The sequence below is a fragment of the Acomys russatus genome, chromosome 22, assembly GCF_903995435.1.
Source record: "Acomys russatus chromosome 22, mAcoRus1.1, whole genome shotgun sequence".
NCBI lineage: Eukaryota > Metazoa > Chordata > Mammalia > Rodentia > Muridae > Acomys > Acomys russatus.
The window spans coordinates 21,426,755-21,454,355 of record NC_067158.1 but is presented as its reverse complement, the minus strand read 5'-3'; the positions used below and the strand labels follow the sequence as shown (position 1 = coordinate 21,454,355).

Genomic DNA, 27,601 nt, shown 5'->3' with positions numbered 1-27,601 from the left:
CAAGTTGATTGGTGGAGGCGGGCGCATGCGCAGTACAACACGCGCACGTGTTAGTCTGCTCCCAGTTACCGGGTTCGAACATGGCCGAGATGGAGACGCAAAGCCCTGGGACGGAGGACGGCTTTACTCCCGTCACGTACAGAGCGGGCCGGCGGGCGAAGAAGCGACAGGCTGAGCAGTCGTCAGCGGCGGGACAGGACGGAGACGCCGGCAGCATGGATACAGAGGAGGCGCGGCCGGCGAAGAGGCCGGTCTTCCCGCCGCTCTCGGGCGACCAGCTCCTGGTGGGGACCCGACCGGACCGGGACAAGACGGGGCTGGGCCCGGGCGGCCAGGTGTAGGGTGGTCTGTTATCTCCCCCAGTCGCCTCCTGAATGTATGTATGTTTTTATTGCAGACCGGGAAAGAAGAAACGAGAAAAATTCCCGTCCCAGCTAACAGATACACGCCATTAAAAGAAAACTGGCTGAAGATATTTACTCCGATTGTAGAACATTTGGGACTTCAAATACGTTTTAACCTGAAATCAAGAAATGTAGAAATCAGGGTAAGGAGAAAGGGAGCCATCTCGTAGCCTACAGCGTTTCTTCGTAGACCTTAGTCTAGTACGTGGCTTTTTTTTTTTTTCTTCAGGGTTTTAGTATCATTAGATTGAACTTAACCATTAACCAGATACCCTCAAAACTACATTCAAAACAGGTATTGGCTAAATTCCTAAATTGGTTCTAGGATCCTTCGAAAATATTGTCTGTCCTGTGGCTGTCTTCTGTATGTGTTGAAGTGATGAAAGACGGAGAATGGTACGTGGGTGTGCATTAATACGGGGCAGCAGTTGCAGTGTTGTATATTGTAATGATTTGGTTTTTTCATTAAGTCTCTCCCTCAGTAGATCTTCCGTGTCTGTGCTAAGTTCATTTTCCCAGGTCCCTGTGCTTCTATTATGATAATTCTAGCACCTGCAGCATCTCTAAGGGATAAAAGTCAGATGCTTGACTGAGCCTGCCTTTCATGTAGGAGACGCAGTCTGGTTTGTTTTCCTTCCCACCCCCCTACCCCACCCGTTTGTCGTCGTCCCCCCCCCCCCCCCCCCCCCCCCCCCCCCCCGCCTATATTTTTGGTGGCTTTGCTCTCTGAAGAAGGCTGTTTTCTCCTTTCTCTTCCTACCACAGATTTAGAGGTCATAAGTTACTATTGTGCTTAGACGCCTTTGTTTGTTGCAGGGTCACTAGTTAGTAGTATTCGTAGTATCTGTTGATGATACTGTCTGTCAGATGCACAGTGATACTTGACGTGTACATCTTTGCTTATTAAGGTATGATGAAGACATGTGAGTGCCCAAGGGTTAGGCAAGGAAACTAAGAAATTTAGAGCCTCGGCCAGAGTCATCAGGCTAGAAGGGACTGTTCAGGATCTTCTGCCCTGGCATGTTATTCTATAGAGGAAAAAACTTAAATCCTAGAATGTTTATGTGACTCACCAAAAGTCACACAGGGTGGGAACCAGAGTCTGGGGCTTTGTTGTTTTGTTTTGCTTTTGAGACTAGGTTTCACTCTGTAGCTTTGGCTATCCTGTAACTCAAAGAGATCTGAAGGGTGTGGGGGTTTAAAGGCGTGCACTCCCACACCCTGCTGGGGTCCGATTTCAGATGTGAAAATTTTGTTAACATAATCCTGTTTGCTTTTGAATTTGGCAAATGGGTAGTCTCTTCAAATGTATTGTGAATTTGTGTGGGAGACCAGAAGGAATATTTCGGAAACTAGACTTGCGTTTGAGTTTTTACTACATTAATTTCCTCATTATGTAAGCATTTAGATGACATAACTTTGAAGGTTTTCAAGGTGAAGCTTAGCACTGGATGTGTAAAGCATACTGTTTACAGGGTGGGTGTTCTAGGAGTGACAGCTGTCTCTGCAGTTCAAGTGATTACTTGCAAACAAGATTTTTTTTTTTTTTTTTTAAATTTTCATTTCATTTTTCGAGACAGGGTTTCTCTGTGTAGCCTTGGCTGTTCTGGACTAACTTTGTAGACCAGGCTGGCCTCGAACTCAGCAATCCACGTGCCTCTGCCTCTCGAGTGCTGAGATTAGTGTGTACTACCACGCCTGGCACAAACAAGATTCTTACTTAAGCTGTTTCTAGCTCTCTTTAATGTCATACATGCAAGTAGTCAGAACTAGACTTGTTGATTTGGGAAACAGCAGCATATAAATGGTTGTTTAAGACAGAACATTATGAGCCAGTCTGTGGTAGCGCACACCTTTAATCCCAATACTTTGCAGGCAGAGGCAGAAGGATCCTTGTGAGTTCAAGGCCAGCCTGGTCTAGGACAGTCAAGGCTACACAGAGAAACCCTGAATCAAAAGACCCCCACACTCCCCACCTCGCCCAGCCCAGAATTCTTTGGGAAAGATTACTTTGATGGAGAGGAGAAGAGAACCGGTCTGGACACTTAAAAGAGGACAGAATGAGAGTGAGACCATGGGGTGTGCTGAAAGGATGTTGTCACTAACCCAGATCAGTCATAAAGTATGTTTAGTCATTTGAGAAGGTCTGTGTAGAATGACCCAGCTGTGGAGCAGGAGCGCGTCCTTTGTACAAATTAAAGAGAATACTTATCCCACCTGAAGGGGGCATCTTACAGTATTGGGTAGGGTGGCTGATGGGGAAGGGAATCATAATAGAAATGTCATTTCTAGTAGTTTGTTAGAATGCTCTCTTTTTCATTTCCTCCACATCTGTACCTCTTTATTTCAGACTTGTAAAGACACCAAGGATGTGAGTGCCCTGACAAAAGCTGCTGACTTTGTAAAAGCCTTTGTTCTTGGATTTCAGGTGGAGGTAAGTGGTCTCAAGAGACGTCAAAATACACATTGTGGTCATTCCAATAGATGGGTCATTTTCCAAACCTTCACATCTTGTCATCGTAGTATCTGAATTTTAGTTGCAACACTGCTGTTGTCACTGTCAGGTGTCTACCTGAAAAGGCCTTCATGGTGTTTACTTTTGTTTTGTAGGATGCACTTGCCCTTATCAGGCTCGACGACCTCTTCCTGGAGTCTTTTGAAATAACTGATGGTGAGAGCATGTGGTGGTCCTCTGTGAACAGTCAGCCTTGTGCCCTGACTTTCTAATACCTTCAATTGAGTGGTATTACTAACATTTTTCAGAAAATGTTTTTAGTATTGTTTAGTAGAAAGTCAGTAGCTAGTCAGCCACTTGCTGTCTTGTCTTTCTTTTAGTTAAGCCCCTAAAAGGAGACCACTTGTCAAGGGCAATAGGAAGAATTGCTGGCAAAGGAGGGAAAACCAAATTTACCATAGAGAATGTGACACGGACACGGATTGTCTTGGCAGATGTGTAAGTATCTGTTCTTGAGAAAATGTCATAGTTTGAAAAACTATCTTAGCAGTTATTTTTGTTGCATTCTTTTTTCTTTCTCTGCTACTGGGGACTGAACCTGGAACCTTGTACATTCTGGTCAAGTACTGCTCCACTGCTTTATAATAGTTGCATTCCTCCCTCTCTTGCCATTGGGTCTTTTTAGGTATGTGGTTCTAGATGAATAGTCACCAACCTTGAAAGGATGATGAGTTAGCAAAGGAAATTTCAGTAATTGTAGGTTTTTTTTTTTTCCTCAGCAATCAAAAGAAATATTTAGAATCACTTAAAATAATTTATTTCAGGGAAAGATTTAGATTTTACCTCAGGCAATCTGTTAAGTCATTAATGGAAGTACAAGTAGTGGGCATTTGGAATGACACTGTGAGACTTCCTTTTGGAATGTATGTCTACATTTCATGTGAGGTACACACACAGGCACACCTTCTGTAATAAGGTGAGTATTGCACACTGAGCTAAAAAAAAAAAAAACTTAGTTACATATAACTGTAAATTAGACAGTGCCAGCTCAGGGCGAGGATAACATGCTGGGTGCATAGCTGGGAGTACCCCTCTTGGGATGAGCCTGAGAGTGCTGGGTATGGAGCTGGGAGTTCCTACCTCTCAGAGGTTGAAGCTGTTTTGTTCCTAGGTTGATGTCAGACAGACAGATGGCTTAGAGCTGATAGAATGAGGTTGGCAAATAGCAGTTGACAGAGGGTTTGTGGATTTCACGTAATGCCATCTCTCGCTAAACATTATTTAGGCAGCATCAATGTAGATATTCTTTGTATTTAAGGGTAGCTTCCGTATTATATCGGTGGCCCTCTACCTGAAGCCAGATGTGCTATCATAGTTCTGCTCTGCCCTTTCATGCACAGAGCCTTCAGAGTCTGACAGCTGGCCTTTTTTTGTATTGGAAGTTTCAAAGACATGAAAATATAATGTTTAAGATGGCTGAATCTAGCCTAAAAGTCTTTGCTGGCTCAGCAGTCCAAAGCTAGAATCTACTTGCTAATGGACTTATGACTAGTTTGTCATTAACTTTATAATCAGCAAATTTAAATGTCTTAGAATTTACTGTATGTAAAAGTTTATTCAAACTGGGTATTTGGGATCAGTTTACATCAGTAAAATTCACCTGTCAGCAGTGTCAGTCTAGCGGGCAGCTCCATGTTGCGCAGTCCTGCCACACCCACACTGCCCATCTTCCGAGCTCCTTGTGCACGACTGATCAGTCCCTGTCAGCCAGCTACTGCTTCACTTCATATCACTGGTTTTGGAGTTTCCAGAAACTCATGTCAAGGATGCCCAGTGTGTATGTAGCATGTTGCTTTGAGTTTCTTCACTTTGTTGGGTCCAGCAGTAGCTACTTGTTTTATAGCCAGGCAGCAGTCTAATTACAGTTGGTGGACATCTGAAATGGTTCATTTTGGAGCCATTATGACTAGTCCTGGTGTAAAGGTACTTTTTGTATCTTTTAATTTTGAAATAGATTTAAGATTATAATTACATTTGCCCCTTCCCATGAAACCCTGTCATTGCTCCTTCAATCTGAAGACATTTTTTCATTGTTTCTGCCTGTATGTATGTATATACATACATACGTCTAAATATAAGCTGCTTAGTCTGCCTAATGTCATTGGATGGAAGCACCTGTTGACCAGGAAACGTGTTTGTTTTGCTTAATGTGTTTGGAGGAGTGGGTCATGTGCCATTAGTACCTATGTGGAGGTCAAGGGACAGCTTGAGAGGAGAGTTAGGCTGGATGGCAGGTACCTCTACACACTAAACCATCTCTCCCTGCCTGTAACCAGGAATCTTGGTGTGGTGGTCCTGCCTGTCATCTCAGCCCTCAGGAGGCAGACAGGAGGATCACTGCATATTTGAGGTCAACTTGGGCAGCATTGTAAGAACCTGCCAAGAAAGAGAAAGGAATTCTTAGTTTGTTCTTGTCTTTCTGCTAATTTTTCTGTGTGGATATATAATTCCTAACCACAAGTCACTCACTTTAGAAATGCTTTTAGAGTGTTTAGAACACTGCCAACCATCACCACACCGTCAAGTTTAGGATCTGGTTCTGTTGTGAGTGTCTAGAGTTCTTTGTTTCCCAAGATTCAATACGGGTATGCCTTTGACTCACTTTACTTCTTTCAGGAAAGTTCACATTCTCGGCTCTTTCCAGAACATCAGGATGGCAAGAACTGCCATTTGCAACCTCATCCTGGGTAAGAGCAATTTATTTCTTTGGTGTTTTCTCTGGAAAGATTGGGGAATAGAGGAATTCAAGCCACATTTACAGAGTAGCTTTCACATTGTTAGATACCAAGCAGAAGCCGGAGTTGGCTAACGAAAAGCAAGAACTCTTTGATTAGATTCCATTTGTTAGAGAAAGGGTATGTTGGGTAATATAATTTAACTCTCTGTTGCTTTCCTAAGGAAGTACACAGAAAAGCCATTCCAGAAAAATTGAGAACATTACATTTTAGGTTCTACAAAAGGGGATGCGGGGGTGGGGGGGCTGCTGAATACATCCAGTCAACTCGATGGATGCATTTAATCTAGGACTAGGGTCATAGCTCAGAGGGTCTGGAGGTTCTTCTGTGTATTTAGGTCTGGTTGGCTGGCTTCTTTTTGAAATACTCTTTTTACAGTTCTTTCTCTTAGAAATGCAAAGTATTTGTCTTCTATGTAGTTGCTATGTGTTTGAATATATTTGTGTATATATAAGCTGCTTTTTTTCTTAAACAGGAAACCCTCCATCAAAGGTGTATGGCAATATCCGAGCTGTGGCCAGCAGATCAGCACATCGCTTCTGATTGTCCCAGACTCTTGAGATGTGCACATAGAACCGTGAGAGGGATTTCCCAGTCACCTCAAACTCAGCTTCCTTCTCAGGTCCCAGCCAGAACAGAGGCAGAAAAGGAAGGCTTAACAGGACTTGCGCTCAGCTTCTTCCAGGATCATTTAAATGTCAATGTGTAACACTTTGAATGCTTACACATCAAGTATAAATTGCTGTATTTCTCAGATTGAATCATATGGAAGATTCATAGTTTAAACCTGTCACTTAGAGGCAGCATCTTGCTTATGATTTTTAGGTTACAGATTTACAGCTAGCCTTCCAAGCATTTTTTTCCTGAAAATTTTAATTAAAATCTCAGAAGACCTGTGAATCATGATCCTTGGTACCAGGCCCCATGACTATTTGAGGATTGGGTCATGGCAGTAGCTTACACTATTGAACCCCACCTGCTCTTCTTTGTACTTACTGTGTCGTTTACGAAATGAAGCCCTGAATCACAAGGCTAATGAATGGTATTTTTCAAGTAAGTAATCAAACTCATCAGAAATTACTGATTTTAGAGACACATCATACACGCTGATGCTGGATCTTGTACAGTAAAGGTAAAACTAAAACAGTTCTCCCAAGAAAGCCATGTTCTCCAAACAGTATATTCTTGTAACTAGTGTCTGTGTATATGAATTTGATGCTCATTTCCTGCACTATTTAGAACCTACTTCATTAAACATGTAATTTAAATACTACATTCTTGTTTCTCTTATTGACCAAAATATTGTAAGGATTGGAGGTTAGGAAGTTGACACAATAACTAGAAGGTAGTAGTCATTTTAAACTGTGAAGTGTTTTGCCTGCGTTGAGGTACATGTAGCATGTATGTGCCTGGTATTCTCCAGAGGCCAGAATAGGGCATCAGAACCCCCAAACTGGAGTTACAGTTAAGGTTGTGAATCACATTACCTGGGAACTGAACTCAGGGCCTCTGAAAGGTTAATAAGTGTTCTTAACCACCGAAGCTGAAGCATCTCTAGTGAAGACGGTGTATTTGAAGATGGGGTGTCAAGTGTGTAGCCCCAGTGAACCCACAGAACCCCTGCTTCTGCCTCCTGAGTGCTGGAATTCAAGGTCTGTGCCACCGCATGCAGCATAAATTTTACTTCCACTTTATGTAAATGTATATATAGGGGTAGGAGTCTATGCTGTGTGTGTGTGTTCCCTTAGAGCTGTAGTTAGTCTGATATGTGGGATGGGAATGAAGCCCCAGTTCTTTGGAAAAGCAGCAAGTACTCTTAACTGCTGAGACAGCTCTCCAGCTTGCCTCGCTTCCCCTGTGCTAGGGTTACAAGCATGTGCAGTCACGCTCTGCTTAGTAGTTTGGGTTCCCTCCTGTCAGTAGGAGGTGCAAACCGCTTTGTATCTTGTGTATACCATCTACCAATAGGAAATTGCTAGAGCATCTCAGCAAAGGAGACAATGTTTAGTATCATGACTTTGTTGAAAGGAGGAATACATCGGGACTCTTGCAGTCTATAGAGCCCTTAGGAGGCAGACCCCACTCTCTGCCCAGTGAGATTCAAAGTTATGATGACTGCTACTACTATGTGCTTTCCTGAGAAAGGAGAATGTGTCCAATGCCTTTCCAAGTGCCTTAAGTTGCTCCACGGCTAGGTGACAGTGTTTTGGGTTTAATTCCAAGGAATTAAGACAGAGACTTAAAAACGTAATTTTTGCCTTGAGAAAGTTTAGATTCTATGTTAAAAAGTGCAGTATGTTTGTATTTCTCTCTTCCCTGGAACATCTCATGTCTGGACACCACAGCCAACCTGAAAGCTCCCTGTTTCTGTGGCACTGCCAGCTCTTGGATTTATCTTTAATTGTAAGGCCACACGGTCTTTTGCGTGCTCCATCTGTCACAACTCCAACTACATTTTAGTTACTAACACACTGTCTGGGTTAAGAAAAAAGTGACTTTTCTTAGGTAAAGCTGTGGTACAATCTGGGTATTCCTAGACTTCCCAGTAGTTTTGGGCTCCAGTTCTCACGCTGCCTAGCACTAGTGATGGGATGGAAGTTAATGATCGCTGAGCATGTGGAGAAAAACCCAACTGTTCTGCTCCAGGAGCCATGTTAGGATTGGAGCGACACGTTATGTTTTTGGAAGCATCCAGAGCCATTCCGTAAGCTGCACATACTGGTCTTGGGAAAGCTTTGCCTACTTAGCCAAAGAAACCACAATCTCCAGGAACTGTCAATGAACTGAGCCATTTGTTTTGGTTAGCCGATAGGGAAGCGAAAGGTTGCAATGGGACTTAAAAGCTATAAATCAATGTGAATCTGGAATGTGGGGATTGTTTTTGAAGACTAAGGATGAACATCTCAAGACATGAGGTTGAAAAGTCTTGTCTACATTTTCCACTCTAAAACATTTTATACATTAAGAAATGGCTTTTATAAAAATACAGCTTTTCACATTAACTGTTGTAGTTAACTTTATTTAAAATAATGTGCAACCACCACAACAATGCTATCTTCTGGAACTCTGTAGAAGTTATTAACACTAATCCCATTCCTCCCCATTATCCTTGGCACAGTCCATTCCGTATTTGTCTCTAGAAATGTACTATTCCACTAATATATAGCTATTTCACTTAGCAGGGCTTATTCATGTTAGAGCATGTGTCAAACTTTCCTTCCTGCTGCACAGTATTTATACCTATAATCCCAGCATTCAAGAAGCTGCAGCAGGATTACAAAAACTTAAGACCAGCAGGTTTAGTGAGACCTTGCCAAGAAAAAAATAAATGAAATTAGAACATGTATAATCCAGGAGCCACATACTAATAAATAGGTGATACTCTGAAAAATTGGATCTGTACAAAACCAGCAAATCACTACCATCTAAAGTGTTCTTTTTTATTCTATGACCAGGGACAATATGCTGGGAAGAAGGGAGTAGGAAAGTCAAAATAGTCCCTTTTGAGCCTGCATGTGTGTGCTTATACACACAGGAGAACCATCCAAGGCATTAGTTGTTGGCTTTGGGGTTGATGTACAAATGTACAGAAGTGAAAGACAAGCAAATCAAAGCCTCAAGGCACTGTAATCGGCCCAGGCCAGCGGAATGGAGACGTGATCAAGGAGGTAAGTGGAATCAGGCTTTTCAACATTAGCCTTTCTGTTCCAGGTAAGACAGCTTATTTCACCTGTAGCTTAAGGTTCAAGACATTTATCAAAGTTCTTAAAATCCTACAAGCACGGAAGGACTAGCAACTGTATTAGTAATCAAAGCTTACAAAATACATTCAAGCAAGTTTCAAATATTTTATTTTCTTACTCATACAGTATGAAGTTCTCTAAAGACTTCACAACATGACATGTATCATGCAGAAGAAAATTTAAACATTCAACATAAGCCATGCCCTCCCCACCTCCCTCACACAAACTAAAAAAGAAAACCCTCAATCCCCAGTAAGGAAATAGTTTGCACTATTTTTTTTTTTTCAACAACGCCAGCCAAGATATGCACAAGCAAGAGATATAGAAAGCATTTGCTAAAATATTTGTAACAAATAATTATGTACAAAAAAATTCACAAAAGACTAGTTCCCTCTTGAAGCAGAGCACATGGCAGTTGACACTGGGACAGATCGAACCACTGGCTGGGATTGCAAGCCACGTACTGATCCAGAGGGAGGAAGTCGTTACATGGAGTGGAGATTTTCGCTTTGAGTTATTAACATTTCCAAAGTTTGGCAACATCATCTTTTAAAATTATGCAAATTATGTAAACAAGAGGTACATTTTAAATTGATCTACATGCAAAACTCCATGTCATGCAAAGACACCAAGCACCGGGATTTTTCTCTCACAGACAGAGCCCATGATGTGCAGCACAGTTCAAGGAACAGCGATGGCAGGCAGGTGTGCTCAACTTAATATTCTTTTACCTTGATTCAACCCGCCCTTTACCATTCATGATTATAAAACCAATTTTTATAGAAAAACTATATAGGGAAGACTGTCATATAAAACTAACCAGAATGTTTTTACTTCCAGCCAATAGTACCTTTGCAGAGAAGGGAAGGGATAATGTCAAGTGGTAGAACATGACATACTTTTATGTCACACAAATTTATTAAGTCATCATCTATCATGATTTGTGGGCAAAACAACAAAAATCCATCATGTGCTATCTTGCCTTCTGGCAAACAAATTGTTGACATATAAATCTAGACAAAATCTGCTCTCCTATGACATACAGTTTAGCAAGATTTTCCTTATGGTAACCACAGATCGGATTTTACATAAATATGTGCTCATTAAATATTACTACTTTGTTTGTTTAGGTTAACTGTATGTCTTTTGAAATGCAGAAGAAAAATCCATGGTTCACACAGTTCAGTGACTGTACTTACTGTATTTTCTGGCATATAAACGACCCCCAACCTTAAATTTTCCACTTAGAGTTTGAAATAGACTGCCCCTCTTCGAACATACACCTTGTGCAGCAGACTCGGGCTGCAAATTCTATATTTTAACTGGAAAAGTTAAAGTTGGGGCCGTCTTCTACTCCGGAAAATACAGCACTTGTGTATAATGAAGCAAGTATATTCTAAGCCATTACATGACTACTTTGGGTTTTCTTCACTAAATAATACATTTTTAAAAAGTCATTACTGCCTCAGAAAACTTCTGACCTTTATAAAAATCACAACTGCTAATTACATTTTTCTCAGGGACACTTAATAAAAATAAATTACTGAGACTACTTAAAAAGCATCAGCCTGAAGCAGCCGTAACATACGCAGTTCTATGGACACAGGGCCCATTCTTGGCAACAGCACTGAACTAGACCTCCAACTGCGATGAATCAAATGCTGCTCAGCAATAAGACACAGTCCCTGGAAATATACTCAGAGATATAAAGTTAACAGACTCGTTACAAAAATGTAATTAAGGTAAATAATAGGGCATTAACAAATGCTTTATCAATCTCTCAAAGGAGAAAGCACAGAGAAAGGAAAAATAGCTGGCCTACTACCTGGTGCAAATTGTACAATCTTCTATCTACATATAAAACTGTGTGAAATAAAAGTAAGGATGTTTTATGTTCTGCTTGGCACTTTGTACTCTAACATTTTGTTTCTGAATCAAGTATATTAAATTAAAGCCAACCTACTAAATATATAGAAAGCTACATATATCTATATATAAATATTTACATATGTATATATAGATACTTTCTTGTTATAAAAGATGAAGAAAAATAAATTAAAAAGCCAACCCCTTCCCTTTCTCCACCATCCTCATACGCTCTTTTCATGCTGCTGTCCTTCACTTTACTGTGCTACACTGAGTTATTGAGAGCGTAGGAGTTCAATAACACTTAGTTGGCTTCATGAGGCTCACGTTGGAAAATGTGGCTTCACAGAGAAAAATACTTCCATTTAAATACACAGAGAGCATTGCTGGACGTCTTGAGCAGATCTTCAGAGATGGAGAAGAAAGCAAAAGTGTTGGGTGGTATTCTTCAAAGAGTCACACATCGACCACCATCTTTTTGTGGATATCTAGGCCACCTACAACCTGCAATAGACAAAAACAATTTTTTAGTAAGTAAATCAACTGTCCTGGCTTTTGTTGTTGTTGTTAACTTGACTCGGGCTACAGTCAGTTCATTGAGAAAACACCTCCATCAGACTGCCTGTGGGGCAGACTGTGGTGCCCTTTTTGATTAGTGGTTGATGTGGGAGGGACCACTCATTATGAATGGTGTCATCTCAGAGCAGGAGGGTGCTGGGAAGCCATAGAAAACAAGCCAGTAAGCATGGCTTTCCCATCAGTCCCTCCCTCCAGGTTCTTGCCTTGAGCTTCTGCCCTGATCCCTTCGTGGTGGATTACAACTAAGCTTTTGCTTGCTTTTGGACACCGTGCTTTATCACAGCCAACCAGAAAGCAGAGTAGGGTACCATTTTACCAAAAAGTGTATTTATACACTGTTCTCAGAAGCTGGATTAATGGGAGGGTGGGGGACTTAAGTTCCCCAGTTAAATTCTCATCCACATGCAGGTGTGTGCACATCTGCACTGTGCGGTGTACACACGTGCGTACGTGCCCATGCGCAGAGACGAGAACATGGTGCAGAGGACAAAGGTCGAAAGCAACTGTCTGCCTCCAGCTCTCCCCACCTGCTTTCTGAGACGCGGCCTCTCACTGAACCACAGACTCCTTCATTTCCATGACTTGCCCATGAGCTCCACATCCCGAGCACTGGGGGGGTCACAGAAGCCTGGCTTTTCAGCTAGGTGCCACAGATCTACAGGGACACCCTCATGCTGTGAGGAATCCTTAACCAGCTGCCTTCTTTTCTGATGCATTACAGCAGAACACACTCTAGAGCAGGGGTTCTCAGCCTTCCTAAATGCTGTGACCCAGGTTCGTCCTGTTGCGGTGACCCTCAACCATAAAACTACTGCGTTGCTACTTCGTAACCGTAGCTTTGCTACTGTTATGAATGGCAATGTAAATGTATGTGTTTTCCCATGGTCTTAGGCGACCCCCGTGAAAGGCATTAGACACCCCACAAAGGGGTCATGACCCAGATACTGAGAACCATTCTAGTGGTTTCTGAGAAAAAGTGTATCTAAATGCATCTTTATTTTTACTACTGTACAGAATTCTAAGTTTAAGCTCTATTCTTCATCCCCAAAACAAATGCTTACTCTGTCTAGTTTCCAACTGTGATACTGCGAAATTCAATTGTCACTGTGATTGATTCTTTGTATGATGGTGCTCGCCTCTACCCTGCCCGCCAGGGTCTCGTTAAATTTCAGACTCATCTCCATATTGTACTGTTTTCAGCACCTTATGACAATGTGTCTAGTTTGTTTTATGTATAAAGGCTATGTACTTATATGCTACAGCACTGTGCTATTACTGAGTCATTTCAGGAAATGTATGACCTTTGATTATGTTTTTTTTTTGTTTCAAGGATTCAATATATCACTGAGGTCAGTTTTTTTGCTTCGCACTCAATGAGGTTCTTAGTTTTTTCCCACTTTAAATTCCTAGTGGTCATTATTCCAAAAACTCTTTATAGGTTTGTGTTGATTTCTGTGTTCCATCGTAGAGGTTTTCTTCCCACGCTCGACGGTCCGTGCTCCACTGCTGAGCCTCTGTGTATGTGAGGCTGGTGTTAAGCTTTTAGTGACAGGGTCAGACCCATTTCCTTCGTAGATATACCCCCTGCCCCCCGACCCCCACCCGCCTGCTGTACCCCCATTACTTCTTCCTAGCGTCTGCCTGGAGGGTCTGATTCTAGGCGTCAGGGCACGGTCAAGTAGACTGCACCATGTCAATACGTGATGCATTTAGCCTCACCCAGTACCAGCAGAACAGCAGCTGTTGAAGAGACGCGCTCAGCTCTGGGATAGTTGGACAGGGCCAGACCACACCCATCAAAAGCTCAAGCTTCTAACTATGCAAATGTATGTGAAAGGAGCAAGCCTGAGGTGAGAACACAACTGAGGGCTCCCCGCTCCTTAGAGACAACCGCCTAGGAGGAGACTGTGGCACCAGGGTCAGCACACAGAAGCTGACGCAACTGTGGGACAATGGGCCAGGCTACATTTCAAGATGGCAGAACTGACAGTGTTATCTATGTGTTACTGGTTTTAAAGACTAGAAAGATGCAAGACTGGGGATGGGGGTTGGAGGGGTGGGGAAGAGTGGCACAGCGGAGTGTGAGTCCCTACTGAGACCTTGAGAAAGCACTGGCTGATCTTCCAGAGGTCCTGAGTTCAATTCCCAGCACCCAAATGGTGGGTCACAATGGGATGTGATGCCTTCTTCTGGCATGCACACGTGCATTTTAGCATGCGTGTGTGCATGCATTCGGACAGAGCACTCATACATTAAAAAATACATAAATAAATTTTAAAAGCATACTTTTTGTCAACGGCAGTGGTATAGGAGACAAGCTGCATGAAAGCAGACTGGCGCCAAATCCTTCGTTCTACCAAAGAAAGGCGGCCCGGATTCTGTGTCCTAGTAGTTTCCTAGTGCTCCCAGTAACTATAAGACTCCACTCCACTGGGCCAAATAGAAGAACTACTCATTGATTAATTGCTTGAAAGACAAGGGCATAAGACACTAGGAAAATTGCAAAGCACCTAACTTTCCTATGGACAAGGCTCTTTCCCCATTTCGACGGTTCCCATGATGCAGTTTCTGGTGTTGCCAGCTAAAATTCATCAACACAGAGCTAATTTTCACTGAAACATTTTCTTTTCTTTTTTTAATTTATTGATTTTCTGCTCACTGGCCTTTTGCCTGCATGTATGTCTGTGTGAGCCTGTCAGAAGCTCTGGAACTGTCTGTCATTATAGACAGGTGTGAGCTGCCATGTAGGTGCTGGGAACTGAACCCAGATCTTCTCTAGGAGAGCAGCCAGCACTGCTCCTTCTCTCCAGCCCCATTACCAAAGCACTTTCAAACATGTTTTGTTTCCTATAGTTGCTACTTGCAGTACTGGGTGGGCACTGACCAAGGGCCTCATGCATGGAGGTTAGGTAAGCGCTCTCCCAAGACTTTATTCCCAGCTCAACTGGTTTAGTTTTAAACAAACCTTAAAAACATGCCCCACTTGTAATTTCTAAAGGCTAACAGCAAGTTACTGGTCCCGTGGTGAGACGGCTCTGTTGGTAAAAAGTTTGCAATGCAAGTTAAAACCCATATTAAAAAGCTGGGAGTGGTGGCACCTGTATGTACTGCCAGCACTGGTGACAGACGGGAGATCCCTGCAGAAATCGTTGAGTGTCAGGCTCAGTAGGAGAGGAGTTAAAAAAAATAAGGCCCTGCATATGCAGCGGACAGCTGGTGCTGACCTCCAGTCTACACGCACACATGCACACACACAGGTGCTCACACACAGGTGCTCACACACAGGTGCACACACACAGGTGCTCACACACAGGTGCACACACACAGGTGCTCACACACAGGTGCTCACACACAGGTGCTCACACACAGGTGCTCACACGCGCTCACAGATGCTGGAACCACTCCTGTAGCAACTTACTCATTCCTGAAGCTAGTGTCTCTTAATTACCAGCAGGTAAACTTGAATGTGGGGCAATTATACAAAACAGTAGAATCTCAAAGCAAAATAGGCTCACAGGATCGTCTAGTAAACTGTCCTTTCAATGCTGTAAAACACAGTCACTAGAAGGGCCGGCTTTCACTTACAGCACAGAATTCCTCAAAGGATATTCTTCCATCCCCGTCCTTATCTGCATTTATGATGGTTTTGTCTACGATCTGCTGTAACTGTGTGTCTTTCAGGTTGTTCCCCACCATCATCTTCAGCACCTGGAAGAGCTCCCCGTTGGAAATATAGCCGTCCTTATCCATGTCATAGATACGGAAAGCGACTAAAGCGAAGAAAGAAAATCAATTAGGAGGTGAACACAAACACTTTAAATGAGAAGCAGTATTACCAATTATCTAAAATCAAGACTATGAAGATAGCACCCTTCCCCTCCTCGCCCCCCACCCCACCCCACCCCTGAGACAGGGTTTCTTTCTCTATGTAGCCTTGGCTGTCCTGGACTCTCTTTGTAGACCAGGCTGGCCTCGAACTCACAGCGATCCACCTGCCTCTGCCTCTGAGTGCTGGGATTACAGGAGTGAGCCACCAAGCTCGGCTTAAAGATGGCACTCTTTAAAACGCAGATGCTGCATACAGCTTGGCTTAACATAACTGGCCAGACGGTTATGGAGTGAAGACTACCCAGGCCAAATAACCAGTAGCGCCTACCGCATGTACTATGCCTGGTGTCAGAAGCACCTGCTTCCTGCTATACCACTAAAACCAGCACAGTGTTCTAACATCAGACATGATTTTCTTCAGAATGTAAAACTTCTATTATGACTAAGAAGTAAGTCTTGAGATGGTTCTAGAAGTCTACAATACAACATGGAACGGTAGTGTAAGAAGGAATATACTTACACCTCAACTTCTGCTCCTTATCACCTTTGACACTGAACTGAGAGACTCCTTCAATGAATTCTAAATAAAGTTGAAAATGTTTACAAATCAAAACTTCATAAAGAAAAGCAACATTCAAAAGGTTATTACTTGTGCAAAATAGCAAAAGTCATGCTAAAGAAACTCAGTTATCGTGAGTTTTAAGCCTCCAGACACAAGATTTTACTTTATCTGGACTTTGAATTTTGAGTTGTCAAATTAACCAATTTAAATTACGTGTTAATGCCCGTGAGCCGTTAACATTCAAAAACACTCTTTAAGGATACTTATCTAACCCGTTTTTCTTTAGGCTATGACAAGAAAAAGACTGTACATTCTTTTACAAAATCAAAAATCATTTTAGGTTTCTACGCCAAGCTTCCAAATCATGTCAATACACTTTTGCAAAGGTTTTAAAAAATAATTTCTTTACTATCTGGCAAAGAATTCATAAACAACAAACAAGAACATTGACAATTCCAGTTAAATGTTATTACAAGTATAAGATCAAATATAAAATTATATTATCAACCAATCAACATCTGCACAAAAGATTCCTTGGTGTCTGGCTGAAATGAAGCAGGCAGACATGGGCTACCAAAACTGACCAGTTCAGGTCTCAATCTTTAAAGAGAAAGTAAAGAAACAAGAAAAATATGGGTTTTAATATTGTTAAGCTGTCCTTGAGTAAGAATAATTTCCTCAAGACGAAGGAAATAGTCAATGTTCCTTTTTGTGGTAGATTCCACTGTCAGAGACACTCTGATAATTTAAGAAACAAAGAATAATTATAATCTAGGCAATGCAGGTTTTTTTTTTCAAGTTTTAGCATAATCTCTATTTACATAGAGACACTATTTTTTTAAAAATCCAGTTTCATTGGTATGTAGAGTGCTGTAAGGCTGACTTGAAAAAACCAAAAGCTCTTCATTACCTTTGAAGTCCACTTCTCCATTCCCGTCTGTGTCGAATATGTCTATTACCCGCTGCACTAACGGGTTCTGTTGTAACTCAGGCAGAGACATGAACTCTTCCACGCTCAAAGAACCAGAATTGTCCAAATCAAGCTTCTTGAATCTCTTCCCTAGCCTTTTAATTTCATCAGCATCAACTAAAAACAAACAAAGAAAGTAGCAAGATTTTAACTTCCAACTTGATCTTCTAAGTTAGTACAACAGACACTTTCCCTCAGCCACCTTTCTGTTTGCTCCTGCCACAGGCGTGCTGGGCAGCATGCTGGGTAGCCAGCTACCCCAGGGTGACACTGCTTTACCAAGCTGATCACGGAGGCCCGTGACAGAGGCTGAATCAGTCTCTGCTCTGTACCATGGTGCCTTTATTTTCAACTTTATTACGGTGTGCATTTAAAACATATTTTTTTAATTTATTAAAATGGATACTGCAAAAATGATCCCTGGTACTAATGTATAGACCACACAGTTACAGGATGGACACTGACGCATGTTCTAATTCAAAAGGGACAGAAGGATGTCAGTAAAACATGGAAGTTGATGGGTTTATGGGGATTTCCCCCAGTACAGAGGCTCTACAACTTAGCTGCTGGGCATGGTGGCACTCACCTTTAATCCCAGCACTTGGGAGGCAGAGGCAGACAAATAGCTGTGAGTTCGAAGCCAGCCTGATCTACATAGTGAGTCCAGGACAGCCAATGCCACACAGAGAAACCCTGTCTCAAAAAAACAAAAACAAACAAACAAAAAAAAAACCAAAAACCAAAAAACAAAAAAAGAACCAAAGACTCTACAACTTACAAAAGGGATAAAATGCCAACCAACCCACGGGAATGCATGCCTCAATCTAGCAGACATCCCAGCTTAGCCTCATCTATCTAAAAAATACTCAGAGCATACATACACACACTAGTCTATAGCTGAGCAAAATCCCCTAACCCTCCAAGCTTGCTTCTGTAATAAAACATGGAAGACATCATGCCATTTGGTCAACTCTGCCCAAGGCACCTGCCACAGAGCACACTACAGAACATGCATGGTGTTTGTTCAAAATGGCGGCTGAGAGTTACAGCTTCCTGCACTGCCTGGCCTTCTTCAGAATGCTGACAGCTAAGAGAAGACCCAAACTCCCACTTCAAAAGCACAGCATGTGCCCTAATTACCTAGAATATTTAAAGCCAGCTAGGGAGACAAAACCATGAGCAGTGCTTAGAGGTGGAGAAGAAAAGAGAAAAAAAGTGTTTCAAGTCAAGATCAGAGAACAGGAACTTCAAAAACAAAAAAGAAAATGTAGTGCTCTGAATGCACTGACCAAGGGAATGCTCTGCTACCATCTCCACCAAAGCGGGCATCCAAGCACTGCCCCACACTGCCAGCGGTGGGAGAAACATGCTGCAAGGTGACACATCAAACATGATTTCACTTTTTGAAATGCTAGTTTTAAATTTTCAACCACCCACGCAGGCTGCTCTGAAACAGATTAAGCGCATCCTGTTACCGCTATTCAGGATTGAGCATAGTCACAGATCAGTACTTTGCACAAGTACTGAAACATGTATTTTCACATCTGATACTACGTTTTACCAAAGACTCCATTCCTCACTTAGAAAAAAAAATTAACAAAAGCCAAACATCAACCTATTGTGTTTTTCAGCATTCCAACAAACTGTAAACATGTAATTTTTCTACACTTTTAGAACAGTTATAGAAAGATTATTTTTTCCTTCCAAATGGCTTTTTTCTTTTTCTTTTTGGAGGCAAGATCTCACTATGTAGCGTTGGCTGGCCTGGAATTTGCTATGTATGTAGACAGGCTAGCCTTGAGCTCAGAGATCTGCTTGGCTCTACCTCCTAAGGACAGATTCTCTCTCTTTTTCTTTTAAATAGCCGGCAAGCTTCCCTATTAAATTTAAGTTATGGTGAACTGAAGTGACTTAAAGAAATGTCACACCTATGCTGAAGACTCCTTAAAAGGAACTGACTAAAATGTCACGATTTTGTACTTTTGGTGTATTCCAGATACAGTCTGAGTTGTCTTAGACCTTAGCTTCCTTAATGACCATGTAACACACAGCTCTCCACCTGACGCAACACCCTACCGACACTTCGGCTTGTATATTAACTCAGCAGTCGGCTGCCAGCAACCGAAAAGCTAAGGATGTCAACAGAGGCCATCGGAGACCTACACACACACACACACACACACACACACACACACACACACACACACACACACACACGGGGGGGGGGGGGGGTGTTTCTCCTTGGAGCACTTGATGTTCTAGAACTCACTCAGTCCAGAACTCAGAGATCCACCTGCCTCTGCCACCCAAGGGCTGGAATTAAACACGGAGTGTTTTTGCAATCCAACACGTGACTCAAAGGGTTATCTACTTTCAGGAAGTCACTCATCGGCACCAAGTAGCATGCTCCAGCTGTCAGTGCTGCCTTCTCAGGTAAACGAGGACTACTCCTCGTGGCCTGGACCTCCTCTATGTGCTAGTCTCAACAGGCCATTAGATGACCCTCATTTTCAGAGTGTTTGTCACAGCCTTAGTCTGCCATCTTTCTGTCCTCTAGCTTAGCACTTGTTTTTGTCCCTTCTGTTTCCTGTGGCCTGGATACTGTAAGTATAGAAATTCTCTGAGCAGCTAAGCATAAACACTGAAGAGGCATATATTCTTTCCCATTCTATAGGGTAAAGCTGTCACAGGGAACTTCCCTAGGACGCTGAATGACCTCAAAGGGAAGCCCCGAGGCAACATGCCTCCCTCCTAAATTTTAAAAACTCCCCATGTGTGTCAGGAAGACACACTTAAGAGTATTCTTTTAGTGTATTGGCTGCCTCATGATGTCCCAAACTTGTAAGATAAAACTTGCAATTATAGCATGAAAGGAACCAAATACCTTGGGGTGAAAGCAAACCAACTAATAGTAGGAGCACAGAAATCTAATCCAAACAAATCCCATCAGCTCACATAAAAGGACACAATTTTAGGAAAGATGGGGTGAAGCAACTAAAACAGGAAACAAAACTTCAGGAGAGGAAGCATTTACTGGGGGGAGCGGCTGTTACTGGCTGATTTCATATCATTCGACCTGGGAAGCTGCGAGCATTTGGGGAAGTGGGGAACAACTGATGCCCTGAATGGTTTGTTCATTTATTTTTTACTAACCACAAGTTTCAACTGTAGGCAATTGAAAAATGAAAAACAGTCTAATAGGAATTTAAAAGCAACTTAAGAAATTGATAGTTTAAGTGGAATTCATGTGTTTAGCAAACTATCAAACTTGAGGGAAAGAAACATTAAGTAAACAGGAATTAAATCTTAAGAGCTGCTGCTGGAACTGAAACTGACGACTCCAGCTTTGCTCAGCCCTCTGGTTTTGCCTCATCACTCTCTCCTCCATCTTCTCTAGGAAAAGAAAAGCTTCTCAATCAGAAGAAATTATATCCTCTTTGGGGGAGCTTAAAGGGAGATGAGATCTGATACCACATCTATTCCCTGAGAAAGACCCTGGTGGACTTCCTCAATTGGATTTGGACCCTTTGAGATGCTCTGAAGAACTTCAGGGTTCTCTGGCTTTATTAGTTAGAAATAAGAAATGTCCATTTGCAAGGGCACTTCGCTCTCTACTCTTCAGAGTGCTGGGATGACAGGCGTTTGCTACCACACAAGGCTGCAGCTCTCCTTTGTCTTCAGCTCTGCCTCTTTGGGTTCCACTGAACTCCATGACTAGTTTTTACCCACATTCCTCCCAGCTAAAAACATGCCTTAAAATGTTCTATTTTCCCCTTGAAACCTTCTCTTTGTTGTTCCAAACTGAAAGAAAGCTGCTGTTTTAGAGAAAGAAAATTCTACTAGGGGTAATTACTCCTACTTAATGCGTTCCTGCTAATTTCATAGTAACCACAGAATAATTTTATTGAACAAATATTAAAATTCTTTGCAAAATTTGTTCTAATTACATAGAATTTTCATTGTGCCAATGAAGGGCCAAATGAATTAATAGCGCAGCATGAAACAAATTTTGAAAACCGGCTGAAGCGTTAAGCCTAATCTTTCCATTAATTTTTCTAAGTGCCAGCTACAACTCTGTCCTCATAAAATAATTTAATAGGTGCCGTGTGAGTGTTAGGCCAGCTAGTCTGAATAGTGAGTTCCGAGCTAGCCAAGGTTACACAGTGAGACCATGCCTCAAAAAATGAATGGGTAGCCTATGAAGCTGGACATCTGCAGTAAACAGAAATATCACATGCTGCTGGTTAGAGCCTTTCGATGGGAACTCCTGGGAGACAGAGAACTAATAGAGCCTGTATTATCGTTGATAAGACATCACACCAAGGAGTCCCTGAGCATCACAAACAAGGACTCCTCCATCGGGGTTCTCACACCCATTTCTTGCGTTATAAAACCTCAGGTTCGGGCTGGCAAGAAGGCTCAGTGGTCGGGTGCTTACAGTCAAGCGAGAACCCCAGAACCCGCATGCGTGAGAACTGATTCCTGCAGGCTTTGCTCGAGCTTCCACATGCACATATACAACACACAAATGAGCATGCACACGGGGTCATTAAGAAAACAATCCTTCAGGGGATAAACCTGTACGACTCGAACCTTCGATTTATGCGCCAACTCCTTGGTGGCACCTTCAGATGAACTTCAAAACTGGGTTATACTGACTTCTAACTAGATCAACAAAACTCGAAACCCTCCCGTCTGCATTTCTACCCTGATTCCTCTATCATTACTTACTACTCATAGGTAAACATTTTAAATAGTGTGCTTACTTCAACAACAGGAACAACCCTGCTGGCTTTCAAGGCAGCACAGGAGCTGCCCTCTCATTACTGTGGTACAAGGCTGCCTTTTACACAAGCCAAATGTTCACAGCTCAATGTTCTCACCTCTCTCAAAAAGGTTCTTACTATTCAACATAATTTGGATTTTGGAAAATTCCAATTTCAAGGTCAAGCCAGTTAAAAGTTCCAGCATGGAGCCAGGCGTGGTGGCACACGCCTTTAATCCCAGCAGAGTCAGAAGGAACTCTGCGAGTTCAAGGCTAGCCTTGACTACAAATAGAATCCAGGATAGCCAAGGCTACACAGAGAAACCCTGTCTCGGGGGAAAAAAGAAATGTATTAATGGGGTCCAACCTACTGAATACCAATTGCTACTGACATCAGAAATGTCAAGATGCAACAGATTCTTAGATAGAACGGTCACTCTCTCACAGCTGTAGCATGACCAGTCCTGATGACCAATATAAAGGGCTCTGTAAAAGCACCTAGACACACTGTGCTAGGGGCCAAAAGCACATCCCTCAACCGCATAAACTGACAAGAGTAACCAGAGGCAGCCAAAATTCCAGCTAATGAACACACCGCACATCAGGTGTGTGAGGCTCTGGGCACCTTAGGCCCTACTCAGACATCTGCCTTCCCCAAGCAGCTCTCACCCTCTTAGCTTATTACGAATACCCAAAGCTTTGGAGTTGGTTCTTTTTATCCCAAGTGTACCAAAATAATCAAGTCTCCAATGGCAACAGCATTTGTGGTAAGTTTATCAAAACTGTCCCCATGCTACACCAAGAGACTTTTCCAAGGATATCAGATACTGGAATTTGCTTTAAAAAAGAAAAGGCACACCAAAGAATAGGATGAATGTTCAAAAATAGTGTGTGTACTTTGCCAATAAAAGATAAAGGACAACATTAAGTATAATTCCTATTGGAATCCCCTTTCTGACTCTGAAATAAAAATAAGATTTGGAGGGAAGCAAGATGGCTTGGCAGGTAAAGACACTTGATGAAAAGCCTGATATGCTGAGCTCTATCCCTGAAACACACATGGAAGGAGGGAAATAACTCCCTGGAAGGGTTGTCTGACCTACAGGCAGACACAGGCTCACAAATGCATGGGCGCACACGCACTAAGTAGACAAATGGTAAAATAACAAGAGTTGTTTGTGCCCACAAAATCTACAAATACTCCAAGTCTGGCCTAATTCTAGATGCTATTGCTACTGTTATTTGATTTATTCTGCAGCTCATTAAGCATCTAGGCTTCCAAACTGGAATCGGGCGTGACACTAAAATAGTAAGACAACTCAAAATATTAATTAAAAAATAACTAACAATTTGGACAACAAATACTAGTTTTTCTAGAAGTAGCCACCCCATTTGAGGTTTTAGCTAAAGAAACAAGCTGCCCAGGAGAAAATTTAGAATTAAAAATGTATTTCAAATACTCCAAACAGCAAGCAAGGATAAAAAGCTTTGCTAGCTATATACCTGACAGAAGATAAATATCCAAAATGAAGAACTGAAAACACAAAATACCAAATACAAGTATCAAACAACCTACTCAGCAAGTGGACAAATGAAATGAATAGATAGATTTAAGAAGATGAAGTAAAATTGACCAAAAACAAAAACAAAAAAACAAAAAAGAAAGAAAAAAAAGAAAAAAAACTACAGTATCTTTAGCTATGAGGAAACTCCAATTCACCGCAATCAGAATGGCTGTCATTAAAACAAACACTTGGTGTGGGGTGGGGCTCTTCTACACTGTTCATCGGAACACCTATAGTGAGGCCAGCGTGGATACCAGTATGAGGCCCAGCTATACCACCCAAGCATATTCCCCCCAAAGGACTCTTATGAAAGAATGGAATTATGTCAACTACAGGAAAATAGATTGTAGATTATAATACTAAGCAAGATAACTCAAACTCAGAAAGAAAAATACCCCATGTTTCCTTTCAGTTTTGAAATTATATCTATATATATATGAGACATGAAAGTAGAAGCAAGACTGTCTGAGGGAAAGGATAAATTAGGGGGGATATGATTATAGCACGTTGTGTACTTGAGTGAAGCCTATCACTATGTACGCACAATGAGAATACTACACAGACCAACAGTTTAGTACTTATCTTCTACATGAAACAGATCAGCTACCAAATGAACAAAGCAAAGAAAGTTACTACCAATATATGAAAAATCAAAGTGGTATGCTGTGGATAGTCGTGTGCATTTCTGCTGTCTATCTTCTTTTTTTTTTTTTTTTTTTTTGGTTTTTCGAGACAGGGTTTCTCTGTGTAGCCTTGGCCATCCTGGACTCACTTTGTAGACCAGGCTGGCCTCGAACTCACAGCGATCCGCCTGCCTCTGCCTCCTGAGTGCTGGGATTAAAGGCGTGCGCCACCACGCCTGGCTTGCTGTCTATCTTCTTAAACATGAAACCTCTTAAGGTTAGGCCCTTGGGGGCCTCTCCTTCTCTGAGGAGTAGAGGGAATGGTGGAGGGGTTGTGAGGGTGGGACTAGGAAGAGAGGAGGTGGGGGCTGGGATCAGATACTTCAAAATTGTCAAGTAACAGTCAACCAGATAAAAGCCCGACATCACCCACACCTCACAAACTAGATACTGGCAGATGCCTGCAATTCCAGTATTCAGAAGCTCAAGGCAGGAGCACCAGAAGCTGACAGTCAACTTCGGTTACAGAGAAAGTTCAAGGCTAGCCTGATACACACGAGACCTGGTCTTTAAAAACGTAAGCCAAGAATTACTAAGCTAGATGTGGTGGTGGCCATGCCTATGCGCCAAGTCCGCAGAAGGCTGAAGAGACTGACGCAAGGACAACCTACACAGCTGCAGGCCAGGCTGGGCTACGTAGCAAAAAAAAGCACAAACTGACTCCAGAACACTGCAAAAACACAACGGTAAAAATTCATTCAAACTGAGAAGAGTGATTTGAATACTGCAAAACCCAAGTCACAACTCACTGCAAAGCAAGCGGAACCAGCCACAGCAAAAGGGGCTAACAGAGCTGTTTCTACAGACACCAGCAGAGTGATTGGGAACCTTGTCGTTCATAACCTACCAACAGTCCCCGTTCCAGCTCCAAAGTCCCCACCCTCTCCTGATAAAGGAAGGCCGTTTTACATGAGAGACCTGACATCTCTCAAAGAAGCCACCTGGTTGCCGCCAGTCCTTAAAACGAGAATTACTAAGACTTCTTCTCCCTTGGAGTTCTCTGGTATCAAGCCCTCGGCCTATCCACATTCATGCTCTCCAGTTTTGATGTCCAGCATTTCTGAGTAATTACTTGCTGTTACTAAGGTTCTCTCTTAGAATCACTTTATTTACACGTCAAGAGGAGCACATTAGTCCCTCTGTCTGTTTTCTTTTCTACAGAGGTCCTTCGTTTCTCCTGGTCTAGCCCAGGTCAGTCACTGCTCCATTCCCCTGTGAGGGTACAATCTGTCCATACACCTTCCCTAAAACTACTGTGCTCTCCAGGGCCCTACTACAGACACCTAAGTCTAGTGAGTCAGCTGACCGACCACAGTCTTTTGTTGTCTTTTTAAGACACGGTTGCATTACATGTGCTCACTATGCTCCTCCTTCTCCAGCGTCCAAAGGCTGGAATTACAGGTGTATGCCACCATACCTGGGTCTGGGCAGGGAAGGAAAAGAGAGAAGAGCAGAGGGAGGGAAGGACACTGCATAAAAGTCTTAAGAACATTTCTAAGCCACACTTAGTGGAACGGCACTATCAGAGCAGGTCCTGCCTACCCTAAACCCAGGCAGCCATGAAGTCAACGCTAGGCTTCTGGCTCCAGAAACGTTGCAACAACACAGTGGTACAAATCACACCAGCCTCCACCTTCCAAACCTCACAGAGCTATGTCTGCTGCAGAAACAGAGGGACATGAGTACTCTGGCTGCCAAGGGGTCTGGCACCTGCTTGCTAGTTTTAAAGCTTCTGAGTGTCAGAACAAGGTCAAATTATGCTGGTGGTTGCTGATAATGACAAAGGTGCAGTCCCCACACTAACAGACCTACTGTACCTGGAAAACCACGACAGGTATGGTGCTTACACAAGACTTTATTAATAAAACCTACCAACCCCAAAAGCAACTGCGAGACTGAAGCTGTTCAGATACAACAGAATTATGACTTCAAGACTGGGGGGTGGCAGGTGCACAAACAGGAGGGCAGACAGGACTGACGTGATGCAAGTCTGATTATAAAAACAGCATGCCAAGCACACAAACCACACGTCTTTTATTTCTAATTACACACTATCAAACGAAACTGAACAAAATAAAAATAATAAATGTCATCCTGTGTATCAAATATTTCTAAAGACATAATTTCTAACCCTAAAGGTTGAACAGGAATTACAATATGGTGAGACAGATAATTGGCAGTAAAACCTCAATTATCTTTTGGTTTTGTTTTTGGCTTTGTTTTTTCAAGGCAGGATTTCTCTATGTAGCCTTGGCTGTTCTGGAACTCACTCTGTAGACCAGGCTGGCCTCAAATCAAACTCAGGGAGATCCACCTGCCTCTGCCTCCCTGAGTGCTAGGATTACAGCAACTATCCTGAAGGGCCATGCACAAGAACAGAAAACCTCCAGAAAGCAGCCTATACAGGCTACCAACCAGCACTGTGGACAGACAGAAGCGACCTAAATGTTTCCAAAGATCTTTACTACAATATACTGTTCAAGTAAGCCAATTCCAATTCTAAACTAGCACCCACTCTTTCAAACATTAAACTTCCATCTAGTATATATATGAGAGACCTAGGCTGGGTAAAGGGCCTTGAGAAGACCCGAGTTCAATCCTGAAACTCATGTACAGGCAGGAGAGAACTGACTTCACAGTTGTTTTTCAACTTCCACGCATGTGTGTAGTCCACAGAGGCAAACCCATAATAAGACTAAAATAACCAGGCACGATGTACAGTTTGAGTAAGAATGGCCCCCACAGGTGGATGGATTTGAATGCTTGGCCACAGGGAGTGGTGCTATTTGAAAGGATTAGGAGGTAGGCCTTTGTAGGAGGAAGTGTGTTACTGGAGTGGTATTGAGATTTCAGAAACTAGGCCCAGAGTCACTCTCTCTCTTCCTGCTGCCTTTGGATCTGGATGCAGAACATTCAGCTATATACACATGTGTGCTTACATGCCTCCACGCTCCCTGCCATGATAGGCCTAAACCTCTAAAACTGTAAGCAAGCCCCAATTAGATGCTTTCTTTCCTAAGAGTTGCCATGGTCATGGTGCCTCTTCACAGCAATAGAATACTTGACACTGTATGCTTTTAATCCCTGGACTCTAGGAGCAGAGGCAAGCAGATCTCTGTGAGTTCAAGACAAGCCTGATCTACATTAAAAGTTACAGTCTAGCCAAGGCCTCATACACAGATAGACAGACAGACAAGGAGCTGGCCAAAAAAAAAAAAAAAAAGCTTAGCCAGTAAAGAGGCTTGCTGCTATGCCTATTAACCTCAGTTGGATCCTTAGGACCTGACTTGTATGGTGCAAAGAGAAAACCAACCCCCACAAGTTGTCCCCTGATTTCTGACACTGTGGCACACATAACCCACACATACGTACAAGTAAATAAAATG

General features: G+C 42.5%; 2 protein-coding genes across 2 annotated transcripts in view; one reads left to right on the top strand and one right to left on the bottom strand.

Moving 5' to 3' along the window:
• Nucleotides 1-24: 24 nt before the first annotated feature.
• Nucleotides 25-6,242, top strand: Pno1 (partner of NOB1 homolog). Its single transcript, XM_051165078.1, has 7 exons — nt 25-284; nt 398-547; nt 2,755-2,838; nt 3,015-3,075; nt 3,240-3,357; nt 5,536-5,606; nt 6,130-6,242. The coding sequence occupies exons 1-7, from the start codon at nt 81-83 to the stop codon at nt 6,195-6,197; spliced, it is 756 nt and encodes a 251-aa protein (XP_051021035.1). The 5' UTR covers nt 25-80; the 3' UTR covers nt 6,198-6,242.
• Nucleotides 6,243-10,661: 4,419 nt separating this feature from the next.
• The window catches only part of Ppp3r1 (protein phosphatase 3 regulatory subunit B, alpha), a 41,251-nt gene continuing 24,311 nt past the window's right edge, over nt 10,662-27,601 (bottom strand). The window contains exons 3-6 of the mRNA XM_051164716.1: nt 17,143-17,319; nt 16,191-16,250; nt 15,428-15,612; nt 10,662-11,767 (exon numbers count right to left, since the gene is read on the bottom strand). Of these exons, the coding sequence (XP_051020673.1) occupies nt 11,720-11,767; nt 15,428-15,612; nt 16,191-16,250; nt 17,143-17,319 (470 nt within the window). The 3' untranslated portion in view covers nt 10,662-11,719. The remainder of the gene's footprint in view (nt 11,768-15,427; nt 15,613-16,190; nt 16,251-17,142; nt 17,320-27,601) is intronic.

What these genes read in the sequence shown, in the direction of transcription:
- Pno1 (XM_051165078.1), top strand. Translation starts at nt 81, where the DNA reads ATGGCCGAGATGGAGACGCAAAGCCCTGGGACGGAGGACGGCTTTACT. An exon ending in TTCTTGGATTTCAGGTGGAG is followed by an intron (nt 2,839 to 3,014) that starts GTAAGTGGTCTC and finishes TTTGTTTTGTAG; the next exon opens with GATGCACTTGCCCTTATCAG. An exon ending in GTCTTTTGAAATAACTGATG is followed by an intron (nt 3,076 to 3,239) that starts GTGAGAGCATGT and finishes TCTTTCTTTTAG; the next exon opens with TTAAGCCCCTAAAAGGAGAC.